We start from the raw sequence: 21165 nt of genomic DNA on the forward strand, positions 1-21165 counted from the left end.
TTTCCCGTAAACAGTCACACGTTTTCCTGTGTTATCAAAGGTTTTACTATTTTCTGTTGAATGGACTCTGCCAACTGAATACTTGCTCTTAATCTTATACCTTGCCTGAAAAAACATCAACCCATGTTTACATGGATATTTGCATACGACCGTTGAGTAGATGAGCTGGATCGCAGGAGGCCTATTGATGAATTCCTTTTACTGGAATCTATACTGATGTTTGGGATTAATGAATATATTGAAATAATCGTGGGAAGATCATTGATAAATATTTTTGTGACCAAAGTTTAATGATTTTTAATTTTTATTTTTGGAAAATACAATTTACTTGATCATTTTTCATGTCGTATTGCGTATAATGTGGTTGTTGTAGCGGTTTTCCCCAGTCCGGAAAGAATTTTTCCCAAACGAGACAAATAAAGATACTAAACTTTTTTTAATTCACCATCAGTAATATAAAGTGTACACAACAAAAAGTCTCTGTATTTAATATTTTTTAAAAAAAATGTACACTGCCAAAATATACATGTACAAGTACTAGTGCATTGTTATAAATTTAGAAACAGAAAAACACATAAAGCCATTAACTGTTGAATTAACTGACATTTTCTATTGTTTGAATAATCATTTTTGTTCCTTTAGCAGAGCTTTCACATCAACAAAGTGTATTTCATATACGAATTAAAGACACAACCCCTGACCGTACTTATAATATGAACATTTATACATTGCTACAGTTACAGTATGTGCTCAATTGATAACAATTCAAATAAAAAAATATTTGAACAAAAAAATGGCAAAAAAAATAAAATGTTTTTGCCAACCAAACCGTATGACTTCTGGAGTCACATTATGTGGCATTTAAAGAGAATGGAAGCCAAATTCCCTGAATATATTTCAGTTTTTATAGTGATAATAACCTTCCTATTGCTCAAAGAACACTTGCTGCAGTATTGGCTCAAGACGAGACGGCAGGAATATCTTTCAAGTTTGTCTCAAGAGCACCAAGATTATCAGAACTTCCTTAAAATCAGGACCAAAGATTGTCAGGAAAATCTTGTATGAAGTAGGTATTGATTAATTTTATTCATGACCTAACCATTTCTATACATATATTTATTTTTTTGACTTTTTGATACTTCTTTTCAAGCTTCTTCAGGATGTGTTTTTTTTTTACATTTTAAGTCTAGAATGTGAGGCAAACGGGATCCTATAAAACACTCCTGTGTATTTTTGAGTCTGGTTCTCATCTCTTCCTCTTTAAGAACCAAGAAACTCAACTATTGGTTGAACAGAAATCCAAAATTAAGATCCACAAGAAGAAAAATAAATTCACTATATGAAGTTACTGCATATCTATGCATTGTTAACTCATTTTACTCCAGCAGGAGCTACAACACCTTTTCTATAGTGTTAGCCATGTCTCTTTTTTGTAATAATATTATAGACATACACATATTTCGACATTTCATCTCACTATTATTCATGTATAATTATTTACAGAACAGTTCTTCATTCCTATTGCAATCCCATCAATAAACATGAAGTTTCACTTAGAGATGCTCTGATCCGATGTTACATATCGGTATCAGTTCCGATATAAAAAAAAAAAACAAATTCTAGATAAGGTATCGGCGACAATGTGTCCGGTTCATAGTTCAGGAAATTCTATGCTTTGTGCTCTGAGCGCCGTGGTTCTTTATTATATTAATTTTATATTGCATTTAAAATTACAAGGTGCAGTTTCTGAACCATTTTAACCCTTATATGTGGAAATGGGGTCCAACCGACCCCACACACGTAAAACTTGTATTATTTGCCATAGTCCTCTACGTTTGCCTCAGTCCTCGCACTCACAAGGGTTAAAGAAGGTTTGTTGCAGTTTACTTTTCACTTTTTCACTAATGTAGTCAATTTATTGGGCGATGCTAAACCTCAGATATCGGTATCGTTATCGGAAGTGAAAGAATGTGGATTGGTTCATCGCTAGTTTTACTGGCAGTAGAATGTGAGGACGTTCTGTTGGTTTCCTCGTATCAACACGGCGGGGCAGTGAAGGCCACACGTCAGAGTGTCCAGCCAGGCCATATACAAAGCGCTGGGACAATCGCTTTGAGGAACTGGAAGGCTCCTGCGAGGAAAATACAGAAATAAATGTGTCGGTAAATATACGATTCCATCAGTTAGCTATAAATGTTTTCTTCCTCCGAACATTTTCAGGTGTTTGCAATCTGTACTCACACTAGAACAAGAGCAGTCTGTTGAGAATTCTTCCGAATGATTTCATTCAGCCTCACCTTTCGCTCAGACTGTAAAAGGTAAACAAATGTTAGATATTTTTTATTCTACTACAACATATTTTTGCCTCAAATGTTTGCTAAAAACGCCCACCTTCAGCTTAAAGGCCTCAAATTGTTTGTCAGATATCTTCCAGGGAGCGTTTTGTCTCAGCTCCTGCACTGAGATGCCTTCCTGCTGTCCATCGTGTAGCCTGAAGGGGGCGACGCTGTCCACAAACCTGCTCAAGCTGAAACGAGGAAGCAAAGGTCAATTTTCCTGTGAAGAACAAACACACTGCCTGAAAGTGAAACACATACAGATGGAAACCTGTGAAAGCAAGTGAGTCTTATTGGAACACCGTTATGTTGGTATCTGAGACAAATGGATTTTCTCAACATTTTAAACCAACAGTTAAAGCACCAATGCTATAGATTATTTACTAAAAATATATTCCACTTCTTGTGCTTCATAAACATAAAAAATTTTTTTTAATATTTTTCTTACCTCTTTGGATGAGGTTGTTTCTCAATGTCTGTCATCACTATAACATCACTAACGTCCAAACGAAACCTGTTCAGCAGAGCCATCATCCTGAAATATATAAGATAATATCATGTTCCCCGCATTACACAGCTCTCTAATCCACTCTAATCAAAGAAACTGTGTATAGAAGTGCTTGCTATTCATCTCTTTGATTTCGACAAAGAGATGAATAGCAAAACATTTCTTTTCTCTTCTAAGACTAAGTCATTCTTGGAAAACCTACTGGTGGCGACCCTCCTCCATGTTTTGTTCGTCGCCCACGGTGAAAACCCGGACCTTGCATCGGCGCCAGCGTTTCCTCCTGGTGATCAGGTAGGGCACCAGTAGAGTCAGACCTTAAAACAGACAAAGTGATTATAAATGGTGGCAATTTGCACCACTGATCTGAATAGAAGTGAAGGGAACACGTTCAACCCGTTTTTAAAATAAAGGGATTACCATGGTAACAGATTATTACTAACACATTTATTACTAACACATTTGGTCATAAAAGCCAAATGTGGTCATAAAAGCTACAATTTTTACAAGTAAACCCTTATGTTTTTTAATGCATGTGTTACAAATTGTCTTTCAGGTAGAAGTGTTCAGACAGTCAATATATTTTTATTCAAAAAAAGTTTAATTTCTGTCCCATCAGTGTACAGAATATTTTCCCAAAGATCTTCAATATGCATTTTTTGATCAACTTTTCTAGTTCTTTTTGATCAGGAGATGTTTTTGCCGTTGGAAAGCCCTCATTATTACTTTCTTCTTAGCCTGTTCACTCCTGGAAAGGTTTGCAACCATTTCATGTTTTTCTTTTATCTATAAATATCTAAAGCTAAATCCCTTTCTAATCCGACGTTCGTCTTTATTACTCACCTCCATCGTCTGCGATCCAGTAGACATCAATGGTTTTCTTTCCCTGGTCGTTTTGAAACACGGTCTTGATCTGATCACTGCTGCCTTCGTCAGACATGTCATCAGCTGCAAGACGAGGAGGAGCTTTAGAGGAAATAAAACAATACCAAATGTACCAACACGTGTTTTTTTAATGACTTATCATGTGAGCAAATTTATTCACGTATGATTTGAATTGCGTTTCTTAATTTATGGAAACACCTGAATTGCTAAACGGCGTTTGTTTTTAAACATTAGCAGAATATCAACAATGTTTTGCACACATTTGCAATGGAAACGCAGCTGCTGAAAGTGGCAAAACCCCACACGGCACCGGTATCACATGACTGTACAAACACCACATGACCGGCCTCTTCCACTTCCCCTCCAGAAACAAGCAGCGACAAAACGGAAATAAATATCAGTTGCTAAAATCAGTCCATTTTATTTGGCAGGGCGATACCGATACTTTAAAAAAAGGACTATGAACCGATACCGAAGTTTATGCTTATACGTCGTTAATCCCAAGAAACATCACAAAACAAAAACTACCAACACAGAACCTAAATTCACTTAACTTAGTGTCAAAGTCAGATAAAAATACTTGTAACACATGTTTATGTGGAGAAATTTAATGGTTGTTGTGTTATTTGTTTACTGCAAACGGCTGATAAACTTTGACCTTTGCCAATAATGCGAACACGCAACGCCAGTCGCAACTTTAAGAGAAGTTAAGAATCATGAAGACATGTCGAGTTTTAACACACAAGAAATCTTGAAACAGTGTATGAGAGTCAATATTTACGGTACCTAGCTGCAGTATGTGTTTACACAAAATGATGACATCAGTCAGTAACTTGCAAGTAGAGTAACTTTTAGTTTAAGTGAAAGTGGAACAGAAAAACATGCGATGGCAACAACAACTATAATTTCTTTACTGTAAACAGAAGAGAAGCAGAGAATGTTCTCCAAAAACAATGACTGGACACATTTAGCATTCTCAGTATCTTCACAGTTGTTTCTTGCATTACTTTGAATTTCATTTCATTTTTCCACTTTGTTTATTGAAGTAGAAAAGTTCAGACAAACAGAGTTTTATATTTTCTCTGACGTGCCACCTCACCCGTTTCCTCCTCGTTGGCCTGCTGGTCCAGATTGTCCACGTTTTCATCGGCCTCAAAGCCCTGGTTGACTGTGGGGTTCAAATGACATGGTCAGATCCATGTTACTTTAATCATCACTTTATGTGGTAAAGTTAAAAAATAAAATATTGTTGAGTAAAAAAAAAAACCTTCAAATTCTAAATCATCAGAGATATCCAGTCCATCCATCATCCTCAAGATGCACAAACCGTAGTTGGAGTCAAACGTATCACTGGAAAAAACAGAAGGAAAAAACAAACAGAAAATCAAAAATTCTCTTTTAAATCACATAACATATTATGTGATTTAACATTCGTATCGGAGCTGCTGTTAGTTCAGAAATGACATTTTGAGCCAGTTGAAAAAAAAAAGATCTCATTCTTACTAAATGGTGCTGATGTAGTCCTCAATGCTTTCCGGAGCGCTGTCCATCCAGTTCGACTTGAAGCCCAGAACCAGAGTGTTGGGTTTCAGTTTACCCAGACCGGACGCCTTGAAAAGATTGACCAGTTAATACGATGAGATTTTGATGAAATATTGTCAAAGCACTTCATTTGATGGAACACTTATTACAGTGTTTATCGTTTTCAACCTTTTTAAATAGTTTATTTCTGGATATCTGCCTCACTCATTGCAACACACACTCTATGGGGAGCATTTACCAAAATAAACTGAAATTTGTAGGTTTTCCACCTTTCTAGAGTCCTATTAAGTTTGAATTGATAGTTACTGTGGTGCTTTTCATTGGTATTCTTGGATTCGTTCAGCAAAAATCTTTGGAAATGAATTAAATTAAGTCTTTTTCTTACCTGAAGCAGCTGCTTAGTTCCAGCCCTTAAGTCTTCGGCGGAGAGAGGAGTGTAGAACGACCGCACCTTCCTCTTGTTCATCCACTTAACCAGGCAGTCTGTGTCGTCCTGAGGACGCGTCTTCCTGTCCTGCTCCTAGAAAGGGCAAAAAAATAACATACATTTCATTGATAGGAAGATTCAGTGAAGGAAAATGGGATTGAAGGAAACCAGAAATACAGCTAAACAGTTGCAGAGTTTATAAAATGTAGCTTTATGCTAATTTTTAAGGGGATTTTTTGTATATATGGTCAAAAGCTCCAGTACCAGTATAATATCGCCACAGATCATGAGGCTGATGTGCTTCGTGAAGGAGCCGACAAAGTCCACCAGTGCGGGCCGCTGGTTTGGAGGACCAGTCAGGACGAGACACTGGGGCCTGGTAAAAGGCAGGAGAAAGCAAAAAAACAAATGGGAATTGGTAAATGCTTTGGAAAGAATGTTTGCGTGTACAAAAGTTTCAAATCAACCTAATTTCTTTACATTTCAAGTCCAAAGAGCTCTGAGGGGATTTAATAAAGTGTGGACTTTATTAGGCCATTTGACCATCTTCTCATAGAGTGTGTTTGTCTTTTTTATAGCCACTCCTTTAGCTTTTATATTATATTATCATATTAAATTGGATTTCTACTAAAAAGCAGACATGTTGTATATATTTATTAAACTCTGTACATTAAGATCCCTTTCCACCCCCCTCCCCCCCAAAAAAAGAAAACAACAACAACAAAATTTCTCGTTGTTATTGCTGAGAATAGACGCACGTTTTCCACATCAGGAAAAAAAGCAAAACAGCCTGAAAAAATTTTCAATGTTGACTGAATTTCAAACATTTAAAATGGTTTTCTACCAAACTTGCAGATCGGTAATTCCGCCACACTTGGCGTTGTCTGAAAAATTCCAACGGTTTTTGAATGGGGAGACGTTGCGCTTTCCAGCCAATATTGGGTTGTTGCGGTAACCTCATCCCCCCCGTAGCAAGGAGTGAAATTAATCTGAGTGGCGCTCTTTTAATAGATGGTAAATTGAGAAAATAACTTGCTAGATATTAAAAGTTCCAGTTGTTATGGATAAATGGGCAAATATATTTACTCACAGGACATTTAAAGAACCACATACCATTAAAATAAACAAAAATTGGATGAGTAAGAACATTTTAAAAAATGAGTAAGCAAAGGAAAGACCATTATTGTGTTAATTGAAAATCTACAATATTCTTTAGGACGACTCACCTGAAATTCTTCACATGATCCTCCACTCCGGTCAGAGAGACGGAGTAAGAGAGGGCCATGTTGTATGTGCCTGCCTGGACCGACGAACCCCAGTTTATCTCTGTGGAAAGAGAAGCGGTGGCTTAGCAAGAGCAAATCAGTCAATCAATCAATCAATCAATCAATCAATCAATCAATCAATCAATCAATCAATCAATCAATCAATCAATCAATCAATCAATCAATCAATCACATTTTATTTGTATAGCACATTTCAGCAGCAAGGCATTTCAAAGTGCTTTACATAATTAAAATAAAAACAGCATGTGACAGTGAATAAACAGTTAGAAAGACAAAGAGAGTTAAAAAAATAGTTAAAGATAAAAACATTAAAACCCGCACCCCTTGTAGGACTTCAGTTAAACGTCTCACACCTCAGAGTTTTAGTTAAGATGTCATTTAACAAGGATTCTCACACCCCTAGATATAGATTCGTTTAACTGGGACGTTTTCCGGGGGGCTTTGCATAAACAGTGTGAAAGAGAAATAAAAAGAAGTTAATAACTAGATGAAAAGTAAAGATAAAAACATCAAAGACATCAATACCCACACTCTAACCCTAATTTAGCCATAAGCAACTCTAAACAGGTGGGTTTTAATTTGAGATTTAAAAGCACCCAGTGTTTCAGCTGTTTTACAGTTTTCTGGAAGTTTGTTCCAAATCTGTGGTGCGTAGAAACTGAATGCTGCTTCTCCTCGTTTGGTTCTGGTTCTGGGGATGCAGAGCAGAACCAGAACCAGAAGATCTGAGGGGTCTAGACGGTTGGTACAGTAATAACAGATCTTTAATGTATTGTGGTGCTAAACCGTTCAGTGATTTATAAACTAACATCAGTATTTTAAAGTCTATTCTTTGAGCTGCAGGGAGCCAGTGTAGGGACTTTAAAACTGGTGTTATGTGCTCTATCTTCTTGGTTTTAGTGAGAACGTCAGCAGCAGCATATGGATCAGCTGCAGCTGTTTGATTGATTTATTAGTCAGACCTGTGAAGACGCTGTTGCAGTAATCAATGCGGCTAAAGATAAACGCATGGATGAGTTTCTCTAGATCTCGCTGAGACATACGTCCTCTAATCCTGGAGATGTTCTTCAGGTTATAGAAGGCCGACTTCGACTGTCTTAATGTGGCTCTGAAGGTTCAGGTCAGAGTCCATCACTACTCCCATGTTTCGGGCCTGATCGCTGGTCTTTAGTTGTAATAACTGAAGCTCTGCATTGATTCTAGTTCGCTCCTCTTTAGGAGAACATTTTCCTCTGCAGCAGAACGTTTTCTGCTTGTTTCCAGTTCAACCTCACTCAGCTGAACTGAGCTCAGGTTCAACGAGCTGCACCCACTTGGTTTGTTGTAGTTGACGTATCCGAAGAGGAAGAAGATGATGCAGAAGGTGATCAGAGCAGCCCACCAGGTGAACAGGAACATCAGCACCACAGATATGACCGCTCCAAACAGAGCCATCCATTTGCTGTAGTAGTGGAAGGACGGCCTCCAGCCTGAAAGAGTCGACAAATAAGTGTTGTCTACCTTAAATGTGGGGCTAAAAGTTTGTCTAAAATGACGAGATGTACTTTTTGATATTCCTCTCCAAGAGGGGTTGTTGGTCATGTTTGTCCAATCTGCTGTGAACTGAGATGCTAAACCAGCTGACTCATACAGAGAATAATGAGGCAGAACTTTAGGTAGTTACCTGCAGAGTTGGGTAATAACTAGCTACATTTACTTGAGAGACTTTTTTTGAAAAATGTACTTTTAGGAATATTTTTACTATGCTGACTTTTACTTAACTTATTTTATTATGAAGTCTTTCCACTCTTACTTGAGTACAACATGTGGATTTTCTATCCACTGAATGAAAACAAACACATTTTAACCATGTTTTAAACCATAACATGTTTTCACCAGACACAGACACCCACCTGCAGGATTTGTTAAAGTTTCATAAGTTTTCTATTGGAAGAAACTGATTTGGAACAAATGTCTTTTGCCTGACTTTATTTATTTTTTGTTACTTATACAAATTATTGTCATTTTTGTCTTTAAAATACCAACATTTCCACATAACTTTATATTTTGGTCCATCTGATTATGTATTTTTTTATATATTTTTTTTTAGTCATTCAGTTCTTGAATAGACTTTTTGCCAAAAACTTTTTTACTATTACTTGAGTCATTCCTTAGAAAGTAAATGTAAAACGTTTACATTTACTTGGCTTAAACGACGTTGAAGTAGTGTTGCTCTTACTTGAGTACATTTTATTGGGTACTCCATCCACCTCTGGTTACTTGTAGCAAAAGTCATTAATGACTTAGCAAAGATAGGAAAATCTCTGGGGAATCAAAGTGTTTAGACTTACAGAGTGTTTTTTTTTCTGTTTTGCATGTCTAAACATGTTTTAAATTTTGGATCTTTTTTTATCAGAGACTATTTAAAATAGCTCATAACTATTCAAATTTACAAATCTCTGTCAGAACAAGTAGAATGTTCCAGACTTTTTGTACAAGAGTGGCCCAGCGCCCAGTGTGAAATCTTTTTGTGTGTGTGCTCATGGGAAACAAAAAAAGAGTAAATAAGTATTTCCCTTAGTCATAAGAAAATGTTAATGTGCTCACTTAGGTTAGCTTTACTAGAACAAAGTAGAAGGCCTGTTAACCTCTTGGAAGATGATTTGTTTTATATCTGTTCCCAATTTTAAATAATTTTCTCCTTTCCAGAAAGTGATAACCAGATCCAAAATCTGCATTTCTAATTTCTCAAACTATCAGTCAAAAACACCTCTAACAACCAAGAAAAATAGACTTTCTTATCTAGACACTAACTTAAACAATCCTCCTTGCTGAAAGAAACACAGTTGTAATCTGACATATTTGTATTTTATGCATAAAGTCTTATTTTTATGAGTATTTATTTTGCCCAAAATAACATTTATTGCATATAATTTGCTCTTAAAATAAACTCCATTATGGGTATCTGCTATTTACACTATGTCAAGGTAGGACTAATTTCAGACACTGGGAACAGCAATTATTTAATAACAAATTTTAGATTATATTAACTGCAAATACATTAATTAAAATAAAGGTAAGCGACTTACCAGGGGAATTGGTGATGGATGCATGAAAACAACTGAAATTAATCAGACAGTAGGAGCAAAGGAAGAAATTAGAGATGAGGGCAGCGATGGTGTTAAGCTCAGCTGTATTGGCACATGGGGGACAAAGAGACAAAATGTAAACTTACAACGTCAACCTGTGTAAAATACTAATAATAATTTGCAGAGATATAACATGTCACACACCGATAAGGATGAAGGCTATAGCAATAAGGTAGCAGAGTACATAAGCTCGAAATGGCTCGTTGTTTTTCCCATAACCTTTCGCAAAGAAAATGATATAAGGGTATATTTGGTCCTTGCACAGACACTGAAAACAAAGACAGGAATTATTTTTTTTCCAATGATTACACACAATTTAGTGTTATAAAACTCAGTACTTTTATAGCAAGATGCTGTCTCACCTGAAAGACTTTTGGTGCAGAGACAAGAAAACCTAGAGCAGAAGATAAACTGGCAGCAAAGACACCCGCAGTGATGAGGTAGTAGAAACCGGAGACTTGTCCAAGAACCTGGTTGGAATATTTGAGTAAAATCAACAGGAGATCATTTTGTACAGCTATGCTTAAAGACTGTAAACGACATTTAAGTTAAACAGTCAAGACTATCTATCCACGACGATGAGTTTGATTAATACCTTGACGCTGTTGGCGAGTCCAAATCGACAGGTCTGCGACTGGCTACAGTCTGTGAAGTTCCAACCCAAGTTACACGCCAATCCCACGCAACCGTCCGTGTTGTTTCCCATCAGGATGTGACTTGTATTCCCAGAGGCGTCCCGCACCACACATGACCCTGGAAAAAAAATAAATACTCCCGAGTCTGAGCTGAGCTTTTTGGTATTTCGCATTGCTTTTTTTTTTTTTTTAAACTACTGTTTCTTTACTACATGGACGCTAAACCAGAACATTTTCTTCAACAGTTTTAATGATAGACAGTTACCATTGGCAAACACTACCTTCAGCAAGCTCAAAGATTTACTGAGTCAATCAATAATTAGACAAGACAAAGGTAGGAATGTGATAAAAGTAACCCACCGACAGTTACTGCTACCCCCAGGTAGCTCAATGTTGTCCAAAAAATTGCCATCAATGTACCCTTTGGGATAGCTGTTGCAGGGTCCTGCGAACAGAAAGCTGATCATCACCTTGCTCCTTGTTGCTCCATGTTTCAAACTCATTGAGATTCAAACCTTTAGATCTCCAGAGATGTTGGCACCAGACAGAATGCCAATGGCAGCAGGAAAGAAAATGGCGAACATCTGGAAGAAACTTCCTTCAGAGCCCCGCCAGTCTGGTGTGAGGTTCTCGACAAAAACATCACCTGTAGAGAGCGTTGACATCGAGTCAGGAGTTGCATTTCTAATTACGCCGTCGAATTAAGTGTTTCGTGAAAAAGGAAAGAGTTCTTTACCTCGGTATCCGAAGATGCCGACAGCCTGCTTGTCAACATTTGGAGGGATTACGGTGCCAACAAAATAGTTTGCGAAGGACACCAAAAGCACTAAGAAGAATAAAATCTGGGTCTGAAAGCAACACAAAGCAAATTGTTTAAAAACAGTGTTGCTTTGTCACACAAAATTTCCCATGGATAGGCTCACCTTGGACTCCCACTCCATTCCAGCCAGTGAAATCATAAGAAGAATCGTGACTGTGACTACGCCCACAATGCGAACGTCATTGACTGAATCCACCATGACGGCACCAAATTCCTAAAATGAGTGATATAATTCTCAAAAAATCTATACAACACATTGGGGTTTTATATGAAAGGTGTAATACGATTAAAACATTTATGGAGATACTTACCTGTATCATGCATATATTTCCCAAAATATATGCATGAAAACCTTCACATTCTTTTGCCATAGACTAAAATCACCTTAAAACATGCTCACTGAATTTATAAGTATGATTTTTTTTTCTGTCTGAATAAAACAAGTATTGACACAAGATGAAAGAGATCGGCGTACCTGCATCAAATCACGAACCACCTCTGCGAAACCAACAGTGTTGAGTGCACACGCCAGGGCGTTTGCAAAGGAGAACACCACTCCAATTGGTCCTCCGATTTCAGGACCCAACGTACGGGAGATCATGAAATATGCTCCGCCTGCAAAATGTTTCAACACACACACACAAAATGACAGCTTTTCATAAAAATAAACAAAAGAATACTCAAATAATAAAACACAGTTTACAGCTATGAGACATGTGGTGCCTCTCAAAATGATTCCTATCCCATCAACTTAGTTTTTTTTGTTGTTTTTTTACACAGTCATGTCAGACTTTATTATGTTTTATTGTGATTTTTTGTGATTGGAACTCACAAAATAGTGTACAATTGTAAAGCGGAAAGAAAATCATAAATTTGATTATTTTTTTCTGGTGACAAAAATCTGAAGCTGCAAGCCTTTTGGGGAAATGTAAAGTAAAACAATCCCATGCTTTATCAAAGTGTCTAGACATGGATTCTACTTTTTATCAACACTTGACCATGTCGTATTAACACATCATGTTTTACTCAAACCGTTCTATCATAGTTCTGGCTGTGTTTAATCCCACAAATGTAAGCAAATCTTTTTTGGTATTTCACTAATGTTGAAAAAATAAAAAATTGCAATCGTGATGTTTCCATTAAATAAGGAATACAGTTAAAATCACGTGAATAAGTTTGGTCACCCGATAAGTCATTAAGAATATGCCAACCAACTTGTTGTCTTTTTCACCTTTTTCGCTAGGAGTAACATCCAGTTGGTGATTATGTTGCTCGTGTGATGTGAAATAAGCATTTCCGTTGAAATACGTTACTTTTGATGCAGCTGAAAAACCACCTGAACACAGCGTAAAAATTTATTCATGACTATTAGATCTAAACATGTTTTTTTTTTCTCCAAATTGCCATTTACGTTATTTAATTCTAATTTGTGCAAATTTGAGGTCAGTGAAAATGTAATTTATATAAACCTACAAAAGAAAATTAATCCGTTTGTCTTTGATATTATATTTTGTTTAAAATAACAGGTTGTTGGAATAAAACTGAATAAGGATCAGAATAAGAATTTTTGTCTTTCTTTGCTTATTTTGATGTGCAAATTTAATTTTGAAATAGTGTCTTTATTTTCTCTATTTATATAGACAAATTTAATGCATCATGCCATTATTCCGTTCAGATCTTTCTGCTGAGTACAAGAATTTGAAATTGTTGTGACACATTGAAGAGTCCTAAAGTCAGACATTAAAGTGATGTATAATTTGTTTGTACTGATGGCTCTCTAAGCCAGTGTTTCCCAACCCTGGTCCTCAAGGCACACTGCTCTGCATGTTTCAGATGTTTCCCTGCTTTAACACACCACATTTAAATGATTGCAGTTCAGAAAAAGCTTGTTAATCAGCCATCAATTGAAATCATGTGTGTTGAAGCAGGGAAATGCCTAAAACATACAGGGCAGTGTGCCTTGAAGACCAGGGCTGGGAAACACTGCTCTAAGCTACATATTTCCCATAGTGTGCATCATTTTCAATTTACAATGATCCAATTTTTTTTTACATTTCATTACTTTGCACATGGACTCACCTGATACCACCCTCCCATTGGTGGCAATAGCAGAGATGGACAGTGCAGTCACAGAGGTCACCACCACGGACATCAAGATAATTACACAAGTCAGAACTGTCATCAGAGGAATATGTATATTTATTAGTCATAATTACAGCTAATTTTTATATTTTATTTTCTTCTTGAACATGTTCAGAAAATAATAACTTAGCAAATCCGTTGCCGTTTTGTTATTTTTCTCTTTTCTTCCTTTTCTTTCCAAGATGTATACGTCAAATCAAGTATCCAAATCATTACAACAACACATTCATAGTTAAAAAAAAACATTATACCACATTGTGTTTGGGATTTCTGCCCTACATTTGTTTTAACTCTTACATTTTTAAATAGATCAAAGATTTTGTAGAAACTTCCAAATTTATTTACCTTTGATAATATGGAGAGTTCCAGTAATATAAATGGTAAAATAAAAACAAAACAAACAAAAAAAATCAATATATTCTCAAGATAAGAAGGAAGAAATTCAGCGTGGTGAGTGCTAGACCATCAAATAAACTGAGTTCCAGAAACCCGGAAGCGATGACTCACCAATGCCGGCCTGAGACGTGATCCATGACAGACGCAGGAACAAGATAACGCCCCAAATATTCAGCATGCAGCGGACCTGTTTCCAAAGAGCAATAAAAACAACCGGGTGATATTTGCATAGTGACCAGGTGAGTGTGCTGATAATTTAGCTGCCAATTCAGAAATGTGATTTTTTTTTTTCTATGAATGTTGCATGTTTAACATTTCCGTTACCCACATTAAATTCAGAAAGAAAGAAACAAAATCTCACCATGACGCCAACTATCCAGCCAAATCTGACTGGAGCTTTTTCCTGGGGACCTTCAGACTCTTCGTTTTCCATATCTGGTGCCGGCAGGCTGCCTGAGTCAGAGGTGGACGTTCCGTCCATTCCGATCTCCACAACCTTTAATGCAACAGAAAGAACCAGTGAAACTGAACCATCTGACAGGCTTAAACTGTTAAATAATTTGTTTATAGGGGTGATATTAGGTGTTTTCCAGGTACATCAAATTATTTTACAGTACAAAATGTTACCTTCAGTTGTTATAAAAATGCTACGTGTGACTTAAAAAACATTTACCACCTTAAAATGTGGCCTCTGTCTCTTTAAGAAAGTTCTTCTCTTCCCAACAATCTGACTTCAGGAAGTCATCAGAACATGGCTCCTCTATTAAATGCATTTAATAGGTGTTACATTTAATTTCCATTTAATCTCCTCTATTAAATCTTTAACAGCATTTTTTCCACCGTTGCACTGAGTAGTAGCTCCTATAATAAGCTTAGCAGATGTTCCATCAAGTGTTTGCCAATTGCCTCTGGCTAGTCTGAAGGAGTAGGATGTGGGAGTCACGTAGAGGGCTGCTTTGTGAGGTGGAAGCTTGGAAACTTGGAAACTTCAGGTCCAAGGAGGAGCTGTGCCTTGAAGGCGGAGTTAGGTCCACTCAGACATTTTGGACAGCTGAATGGTTGCCATGGGAAATTGAAGGATTTCTTAAACTTGCATGAAATCCTCAAGGCAACACTCCAAGAATGATTTTGATTATAACAAGATGTAAACATAAAAAACTACATTTTACATAATACTGCTGGAGTCTCAATATTAATACATTTTTAATACATATTTATTACATTTCATTTAAAGGGGCTAAATTTCATTGGTCCTTATGTTGTCCCATATGCTGCCAATAATGTTCTAAAGAAAAAAGCATTAATAAAATTGAAAAATTAGACAAATGGCACAAACTGAAGGACAAACGTACCTCAAATGTCTTGCGCAGGGTTTCAAGAGACGGCCTGCTCCTTATCATCTGCCGTGGCAAAGAATTGGCGTAATGTTCCAGTTGGGGCACCAGGTCCATGGTACTGTAGACGGAGGACCTGCGCAGCTCTGCCCTGGAGCCGCGACGCTCTGATGTGCTGCATGACAAGATGCAGAACCATGTCTGTCAAACTGTAGCTTTTGTTTGATACCTTCCAGCTCCATTATGCTGCTTGTTGTAAGCACAGGGTGAGTAAAGAGCAAATCTTCTAGGATGTGTGACTGATGGGAGCATTGCAGGGCAAGGCCAAATATGCATTAGTGGTGTAATGTTCTGGGCTTGTTACAGTCTGTTAAACATCCACAACTTTCTTCTTTTCAACATTGCAAACTACCTGCTCCTCTAAACTATAAACGGTAGATTAACACAACCTTATATTGGGCATTCTCATTTAGCTTTCTCTGTACGGTTATTAAAAACACACTTTCAAAGCCCGGCTCTGACCCAAACTCACCATCAAACATATCATTCAGCCCAAACCGGCCCTAATATTGGGCTGGTTTAGAGGTTAGGCTCAGGCTAATATCTACTTCAGAAGGTATTTTGCTTTTATTCTGGGATTGATGGTCTGTATTGGCCTCTGACTTTGAAGAGAATAATTATAACATCTCTAATATCATTGCCACAAATTACTCTGGTATTTAGCAAAAACATTGATATTCCCATCAGAATTCAAACAATAAAAGTCAAGTTGGATTTTATATCAGATGATGAGAAAAATAGTACTGTATTTTTTCTTTTTTTTTAAGTGTGTCAATATTATTTTAAGGTAAAGTTTTTTGGTTTACACAGCTGATTAGCATTTCTTCAATTTGTTGAAAGGAGCTCTATTTATTTTCTTCATTATTTCCTGATGGCTTCGTTGGAGTAAAGCACAGCAGGGTGGGAGGACGGGCAAATAATCATCCATTCCTAACCCAATTCAAAAGCAAAAGTGCTCTTCCTATTGACAAAAAAAAAGGCTGTCCAAAATGTGAAAGTGAACTCTTAATGACGGCACCAACCTGGACTCCTCATCGGAGACGACGATGGTGGGAGGGATTCGGAGCCCATTGCCTCCATTCACGGAGCTGCCATCAAAGTGGTGTGAGGAGTACCTGGGAGGTCCCTCCTCATTGGTGGAAGAGTGCGCCCCCCTGGCAGTTAAGTTACGTTTGGACGCAAACTGCCCCATCAGCGCGTCTTTGTGCTTCCTGTGGAGTGATAGAGAGATACTAAGTTATTTGACTAGAATACACTAAATTAACAAATTCACTTTTTATATATTTTTTATCAGCATGCTAGACTTTCTGACCAAAATCATTATTAATGAGAGACATGAGAGTAAAAAACCTTAAAGAAACACTGCAAATATTGCTAATTTTTTTAGAATGTAAATAGAATTTTGTAATGCCACAAAATAAACAATATGGAGCAGATATTTATATTTTCCTTAGTTTTAAATCTTTTTGACATCATCTATGAAGAGTCCGTATTGCACATAGTGTAGTTTTCCTTTTCTAACTTACTGTACATTGACTAAGTGCACAAAATAAGTGAAATTTGTATATGGTTTATGATATATTATTTTGGTGTGAACTCCCCCAGCAACGTAACATTTTACTCGCATCATACTTGGTAATAACAATATGACAAATTCTGGCAAACACAAATTTAAGACATTATGAAATCTGAAGTCTCTCCCAAATGAGAAGCAAAGAGCAAATTTTAATCCACGTTCCAATTTTTGACTTTGAAAAAAAGTTATTTGGTCTAATGTCAAATAAAATGTTGAAAGAAAGAAAGAGAAAAAATCTTATACTCACAAGTGATTCTGTAGCTGATGAAAGAGCGGCTTGATCTGTGCCCAGATCAAACATACACCTTTTATCAACGCACCGCAAAACTCTTGTAATTTATACCTTGGTGAGGAGTACATCCCTCCCATTTACTTCATGTACTTTCCTCCCCCTCAGACACACACACACACTTCATACATTGTCACACTCACACTCTATGAGGGTGTGTGGGTGTTCAGAAAACAGCCACACACCCAGACACATGCACACGGAAAGATATGCGCGCGCACAGTCACACATATGCAAATGCAATTCTACAATGGCTCTTCTTGAGCCACAAATGGTTTCCAATTTTCCACATCTAGTTTCTGGAAGACAGTATTTGGAAATGCGAGTTTTAGACACAAAACAATGGAAGCGTGAGCCACTGGTTTGATAGCAGCAAAGTTATTGGAATAAAAAGGGAGAACATGCACATGGCGTCTTTGAAAGATTAATACTTATGTTTATGTTGCTACCCAAAGTGAAATCAATTGACTTTTTTTCCCCCAAAATTTGTTTTAGCTGCAATTTTACATTTACCTGAGCTGTGTACGAATGCCACAAAAAACAGAGCTGCACCGCAAATTCACAAATTTAGATAAAAAAAATTTCCATTTCAGATGGAAATGTTCTTCATTTTTAATTTTGAAAACTAGTTTGAAATTTTAACTTGTTAAAACATTTTTAAATGAATCCATATAAGGAGTTGAACCATAATGCTTTTTTTTTTCCAGAGCTGTTGCCACTACATGGCCTTGCAGTGTTTTCTACATCAATACAAAACAGGAAGATCCTCCTCTGCGTTGTCACTGTCCATAGTAAAAATAGTATCAGGGTCCCCTATGCTTCCCTGTTCCATTTTAGTCCAAGCAAGTATTGTTTTCAGGAACGTCAGCCAAATGCCATCATAATGATGCTAAAAACCCCACTGATCAATTTCTATTCAAAAACTAGTTCATATTTAAGATTTCAATAATGTGCATACGTAGTAGGTGTTATAGGAAACTAAGAATTGCGTAATGCAGATACACTGAGGCAAAAAACACATAGCTGCTTGAGTTTGCATTGTGGTTAATGTTCTACATTGTCCTTTAACAAAGAGGTTTTGGTAAAAAAAATTCCCAACTAACTAAAAAAAACAACAACATTATAATAACTTTATAGTAACAACATTATAATAACTTTTCAGTGGAGATTTTTTTTTATTACTTTTCCTGTAGTCTTCTCCATAGCCCTGCTATAATTAGACTTGCTGTCAGGCGTTGAATACCCGACTTGCACACAAAGCCTTTGTGCTCCAGCTGAAGGCCCTCATTGCACCCACGCTGCAGGAAGAAGAAGAAAAAGTCAGGTACATCTTGGGTGATCTGAAATTGAATTATCAACCTTTTATATTTGGTTTGGTGCAAAACGAAAGAACAGAATATGTTTTCATTTTTATAAGTTTTGAAACTCAGATTTTACTGAAGCGATTTGAAATACTGACATGGTGATGAGAATGTTTCCATAGGAGACTTTATATCTTTGAGAAGGAATCGAGGCTCACCCTTTACTGTATTGCCTTATCTCATTAAGTTATGCAGACATTTGCCATATGCCTCATCGCATGTCCTGGTCTTAACTGCAAGGCCTGCATGACTTCATTTTCGGAAGCCACCCACTGAAGTCTGCTACGGGCCCCTGCAGACATTCAGGTGATTAAGGCAGGAGACAGACAGACAAACTAAGTTCTGAAACAATGGAAAAACTGCAATGAAAAATGAATTTATTATAATAAACAAAACAAATTGGGTGGGGTATCTGTGAACTATGATACACATAAACAGCATATTCATATGTGATCTGACTGTGATAAATGTGGTGTCTCACATTTAGTTTCACTAGTTCATGCATTTCTTCAGTGAGCTCCTGTAAAAAGAGAAATGTTGAGCAGTCTTAGTTTGACAGTAGAGTAGAAGTTATAAAAGTGCTACAATTGGTGCAGTTTTCAAATGCATAATCAAGGATTCAAGGGTTTGTTATTGTCATACCACCTTGCTTGTTTGTGGTACAAAATTCCAATTCAGATCCCAGATGAAGAAATTAACTACACAAAAATATTTTAAAAAGTAAACAAGTAAATAAGCAATAAGTAATTTAACCAAGGTCTGTGGGATGATGGTGATGAAGGCTGAGGAGAAGTCCAAAAAGAGCAGGCAGATGTGAGAGTAATCATAAATGAAGTAATTTACTAGTAATGATCACTAAGTTATATCACATAATAGAGGTTAAGATAACATTCTTTAGAACAGATTTGTTAATCAAAGGTGCGGTTATGTACAAATGCTAGCTTGAATTCACAGATATGGAAAGATGAAAGAGAAAAAAATGTGGTCCTGTGTTGTTTTTGTATTAGATAGACCTCAGGCACAAAATACTTGTATTATAGCTAAATATTACAAACAAATTATTAACTTTCCACTTTGCAATTTCTACTACTTGACTGTGACCCAAGACGCGATTATCCAAAGTAAAATCAATGACAAATGACATAACAGCACAATCTCTGGTCTAAATTCACTTTCTGTCATACAAAAACAAAATTTTAATTATCCATAATGATTTTACTCCATTGATGCTTTATAATTGGAGGATGAATGCTGATTGTGAAAGTTACAAATATTGAAGGAAAAATGTCCACCCAAGAAAAAATACTGTATCACACCATTATTTTACAGTAGTTTGCTGGCATCATCATTCTTGATTATAACAAAGAAAAAACATAAAATAACAGTATTCTACTGGACTTTACAATAACAATATGTTACTGCTAGAATTCTGCCGTAGATTTACAGAAATTTGTAAGAGTGTAATTGAATGGCTGGTTTGCTACGTTAAGCTAAAACAAATTTAGCAAGTCTTTAGTTTTAGATGTATGGTTATAAACGTACCTTTGTCTCCTCTTTTCTTAGTGTGTTCAGGCTAAAAGGTTCAAACAGGGGCCTGTAATTATCTCTTCAGGCTCAGTCTATTTCTATGTCTCCAGTGCAGACTCTGGAAGAGTTCATTTCATGATTGGAAGTGTTTTGTTGTTGACTTATAAAAAAAACACTTGTTGCATCTTTGATGGTTGTGCAGGAGTCTCCACTTCTTCTGCCTCTGGGTCAAAGATGGGGCGTCGTACAGCCGCGCATCTGTCCGCTGCAGACATCTTCATGCGTACAAATCATGAGTGTAGAGTTGAGTTGGGGGGCGAGGGCCAGCAGGAAACTTTCCAGTTAATTCCAAAACATCTTACTTTACAGTGAGTTTCTTTTAATCATCCTTTTACAGTTTCTCCCACGCTCTCTGACTCACGCTGCACTCCCTGGGCTCTCGACTTGTCTGTTGTTGATGTGTTTGTTCATGAAAGCTTGGCTCATTACCCTGAACCAAACCTTTATGACAACAAGGGTCATAAGGGTCCAAACAAAGCAAGTGGATTCACACATCCCACATTAGAGGTCAGCTTCCTGTTGGTGAACAGTGGTTAGCTCTAGCTTGTTGTCTTGTCTTGTTTAGTAAAGGCAGTGTGCTCTGCTCTGCTCTTCTTCCACTCCAGCCCTCAAGGTCTGGTATTCTGCATACTTTAGCTCTTCCCCTGGGTTCCTCATAAACGGATCAAAATTTTGATTTCTTAGCGGGTCTCAGTAGAACTTTGACATGTTTCACCACATAAACAACGTTTCTACAAATAGATGTTTTAGTTTCCTTATTTCGATTTATTAACAGGGTTAATAAATCGAAATAAATTCAATAAATTCAGCATGAATAGGTGGTGTGACTACAGCTTGCTGAAAACACTTTAACTCC

The 21165-nt window shown here is 36.9% G+C and overlaps 1 protein-coding gene across 1 annotated transcript; it reads right to left on the bottom strand.

Moving 5' to 3' along the window:
* Nucleotides 1-192: 192 nt before the first annotated feature.
* On the bottom strand, nucleotides 193-17442 carry LOC103480277 (solute carrier family 12 member 3-like). Its single transcript, XM_081599855.1, has 27 exons — nucleotides 16519-17442; nucleotides 15455-15611; nucleotides 14464-14598; nucleotides 14214-14289; nucleotides 13644-13739; nucleotides 12040-12179; nucleotides 11668-11778; nucleotides 11481-11592; nucleotides 11260-11390; nucleotides 11105-11189; nucleotides 10705-10862; nucleotides 10472-10579; nucleotides 10254-10377; nucleotides 10050-10151; nucleotides 8295-8450; nucleotides 6922-7021; nucleotides 5960-6071; nucleotides 5654-5788; nucleotides 5230-5336; nucleotides 4994-5076; nucleotides 4826-4894; nucleotides 3685-3789; nucleotides 3047-3158; nucleotides 2785-2871; nucleotides 2392-2527; nucleotides 2242-2309; nucleotides 193-2131 (listed from the first exon to the last, which is right to left on the bottom strand). Exons 1-27 carry the CDS (start codon nucleotides 16686-16688, stop codon nucleotides 1993-1995), a joined length of 3114 nt encoding a protein of 1037 aa, XP_081455981.1. The 5' UTR covers nucleotides 16689-17442; the 3' UTR covers nucleotides 193-1992.
* Nucleotides 17443-21165: the final 3723 nt, after the last annotated feature.

Source organism: Poecilia reticulata, chromosome 18 (assembly GCF_904066995.2).
Source record: "Poecilia reticulata chromosome 18, P_reticulata-male-v2, whole genome shotgun sequence".
Lineage (NCBI taxonomy): Eukaryota > Metazoa > Chordata > Actinopteri > Cyprinodontiformes > Poeciliidae > Poecilia > Poecilia reticulata.

Bases quoted from the DNA above. Each gene is read 5' to 3' on its own strand.
- LOC103480277 (XM_081599855.1), bottom strand. From the start codon at position 16,688: ATGGGGCAGTTTGCGTCCAAACGTAACTTAACTGCCAGGGGGGCGCAC. The intron at 15,612-16,518 runs GTTGGTGCCGTC...CTTGTCATGCAG, and splicing joins GTCTCCGATGAGGAGTCCAG to CACATCAGAGCGTCGCGGCT. The intron at 12,180-13,643 runs GTGAGTCCATGT...AACATTTTGCAG, and splicing joins CAATGGGAGGGTGGTATCAG to GCGGAGCATATTTCATGATC.